General features: G+C 61.7%; 1 protein-coding gene across 1 annotated transcript; it reads right to left on the bottom strand.

Annotated features, from left to right (window-relative positions):
• Positions 1-96: 96 nt before the first annotated feature.
• LOC103460854 (kelch-like protein 18) lies at positions 97-2,780 on the bottom strand (the record flags this gene model as incomplete). Its single annotated transcript, XM_008403178.1, has 8 exons — positions 97-890; positions 965-1,076; positions 1,311-1,415; positions 1,492-1,714; positions 1,788-1,924; positions 2,062-2,226; positions 2,320-2,514; positions 2,596-2,780. Coding segments are annotated over 8 exons (1,509 nt in total), but the record flags the coding sequence as incomplete, so codon positions are not given.
• Between the last annotated feature and the right edge of the window lie 487 nt (positions 2,781-3,267).

Raw genomic sequence — 3,267 nt, 5'->3', positions numbered from 1 at the left:
GCTGGTCATGTGATGCTGGTCATGTGATGCTGGTCATGTGAAGCTGGTCATGTGAAGCTGGTCATGTGATGTCAGAAACAAACTGGACTGAACACGTTTATCTTGAATAAATTATTTATATTAAGTTATCTGAACAACGCGAAGCGCTGAGCTGTTCATGCGCCGGATTCCAGGTCTGTCACCTGGAAACGTCCTGGAAGCACCTGACCAGGTGCTGATGATGTCACCTCCACCACCTCCTTGAAGCTCCGCCTCCTCTGTCTGTTGGCTCTGCGACTCCACCCCTGCAGGTCATGAAGCCCCGCCCCTCTCCGGAAGCCCCGCCCCTCCAGGTGCTGTCGCTACAGCTAGCAGCTCTATGGGTCTCCCTCTGACCAATCAGAAGCCAGTAATTAATCGTAGCAGCCGCTGCCAGCTCTACAGTTTTTCCCAGAATGCCAAGGGAGGCTAGCCTCTCCGTCCTATCGAGAAGCTCTGGTCAGCGCCGGAGGCTCCGCCCCCTCCTAGGCGGGCTGCAGCAGGACGCAGCCGACGCCGACGCCGCCCTCGTGACTCGCCATGGGCGCCATGAACGCCCAGCGGTTGGTGTCGGGGTTCAGCATCTCCACCGAGCTCAGGTTGGACTGGCCGTCGTAGCCGCCCACGGCGTACAGCCGGCCCGCCGTCGACACCAGCGACACGCGGCTGCGCCGCGTGTTCATGGCCACCAGGAGGCTCCACTGGCCCGACACGCCGGCCAGCACCTCCACGCCGCTCAGGAAGCCGGAGCCGTCGTAGCCACCAGCAACATACATGTGGCTGCCGAGCGCCGCGGCGCCGTGACGGCAGCGCTTGTTGAGCATGGCCGGCGCCGGCTTCCAGCGGTCCGTGTGGTGGTTGTAGTACTCCACCTGCAGGGGGAGGAGTCACACAGGTGAGCCCAGCGGCGGCGGCGGTGACGCTGAGCGGCGGCGGCGGCACTGACCGTGTTGAAGATCTGCAGGCCGTCATGGCCGCCCGACACGAAGATCCGGCCGTCGAACACGGTGACACCGGTGGCGCTGCGACTCACGCTCATCTCCGTCACCACGCTCCACCTGAGGACGACACATGGTGAGTCACATGACAGGAAGTCGCTACACAGAGGGCTACGGACGCCCCCTGCTGTGTGAGGAGCAGGTAGGCGGAGATTCACCTGAACTCAGGTGAGAGAGAGAGAGACAGAGAGAGAGAGAGAGAGAGAGAGAGAGAGGGACAGAGAGAGAGAGAGAGAGACAGAGAGAGAGACAGAGAGAGACAGAGAGAGAGACCGCCCATGAAGAAGAACTCACCTGTCGGTTTCTGGAGAGTAACACTCCACAGAGTTCAGAGAGGATTTCCCGTCGTATCCGCCGCAGACGTAGATATGGCCGTCGATGACCACGGTTCCCATGGCGCTGAGGACGGCGGCATCGGGTTATTGATCAGGTTATTGATCGGTCGGTTCTGGTCGTGTACAGGTGGGTCACTGACCTGCGTTGGCTGTTCATGCTGGACACCTGAGTCCAGCCGTCCGTCTCTGGGTTGTACACCTCCACCGTGCTGAGCCGCGATTGGCCGTCGTATCCGCCGATGGCGTACAGCAGGCCGTTAACGACGGCCACGCCCACTCGACTGCGGGCCGTCCTCATTGGCTGGCAGCGCTCCCAGAAGTTCCCCACCGGGTCAAACACCTCCACCAGGTTCAAGGAGTCACCTGCCAAAGGAAGAGGCCACTCAGCTCCACCTGGACTCAGCAGCGCCAGCTCAGGTGAGAGAGGCGGAGCTACCTGAGCTGTTGAGGCCGCCCACGGCGTAGATGAGCCCCGAGACGGAGGTGCAGCACCGCGGCCGCGTCTTGAAGGAGGGCAGGTGAGGCCGGCGCTCCAGGACCAGGTGGAAGTCTTTGGCCTCGTCCACCAGGTCCCTGCCAGGAGATCAATACTGATCAATAGACCATCAATGGAGAGAATATCAGATCCGACCACAACCCAATCAGAACCTGACTGATGCGAGTCCAGATCTCCTGGACCGTCCCAGTGGCTCAGGTGTGCTGCGCCTCACCTGCACCGGTGGCAGCAGCGGATCAGCTCGTCCTGCTGGACGCGGTCGGACAGGAAGCGCGGCCGGCAGAGAGGAAGTCGGATCTTGGCCAGCAGCTCCGGCAGCAGAGTCTTCCTCCGGTCCCGGTCGTGGTGGACCCAAGCCAGCGCCGCCTCAAACACCTGCACAGGTAAGGCGGGGCAGTGAGTGTGGCGGGGCAGTGAGCGTGGCGGGGCAGTGAGTGTGGCGGGGCAGTGAGCGTGGCGGGGCAGTGACTGCTCCTCGGCCTTGACGTTGAGCTCGTCGCAGCCCATCAGCTCCAGAACCTCCTCGGCCCGCAGCGCCAGGAACTCCTCGGACAGCGCCGCCTCCACGAAGTGCCGCTGCAGGAAGCCGTTGGCCGCGTCGTACAGCGCCGTGCACATCATGGCCTCCGCGAACTGACGCACGCCCAGGCAGTTCTTGGGGTGCAGCCTGGAACCAGAGGGGGCCGGTCGCCACGGAAACGTCAGCTGACATGGCGGCCGCCTACGGAGCGCGTGCGGAGGAGCTCACCTCTCCTGCAGGAAGGAGCAGCAGGCGTCCTTCACGTTCTGCAGCTGCAGGAAGCTGGAGCCAATCAGCAGCGCCTGGACGTTCTGCTGGTCGATGGCCACGCGGCCGCTGTAGGCGAAGTTAATGAGGGCCTCCAGGGCGCTGCGGCACAGACAGCTACTGGTTAGACTGGGAGGGACAGGGCGCTGCGGCACAGACAGCTACTGGTTAGACTGGGAGGGACAGGGCGCTGCGGCACAGACAGCTACTGGTTAGACTGGGAGGGACAGGGGGGACTAGGAGGTACTGGGAACGGACTGGGAACAGACTGGGAACAGATTGGGAACAGACTGGGATGGACTGGGAACAGACTGGGATGGACTGGAACAGACTGGGATGGACTGGGAACAGACTGGGATGGACTGGAACAGACTGGGAACAGACTGGAACAGACTGGGAACAGATTGGGAACAGACTGGGAACAGACTGGGATGGACTGGAACAGACTGGGAACAGACTGGAACAGACTGGAACAGACTGGAACAGACTGGGAACAGATTGGGAACAGACTGGGAACAGACTGGGATGGACTGGAACAGACTGGGAACAGACTGGGAACAGACTGGAACAGACTGGAACAGACTGGGAACAGATTGGGAACAGACTGGGAACAGACTGGGAACAGACTGGGAT

This window comes from Poecilia reticulata, unplaced genomic scaffold, assembly GCF_000633615.1.
Source record: "Poecilia reticulata strain Guanapo unplaced genomic scaffold, Guppy_female_1.0+MT scaffold_310, whole genome shotgun sequence".
Lineage (NCBI taxonomy): Eukaryota > Metazoa > Chordata > Actinopteri > Cyprinodontiformes > Poeciliidae > Poecilia > Poecilia reticulata.
Note: the sequence above shows the minus strand (reverse complement) of the source record. Positions and strands in the feature narration are given on the sequence as shown.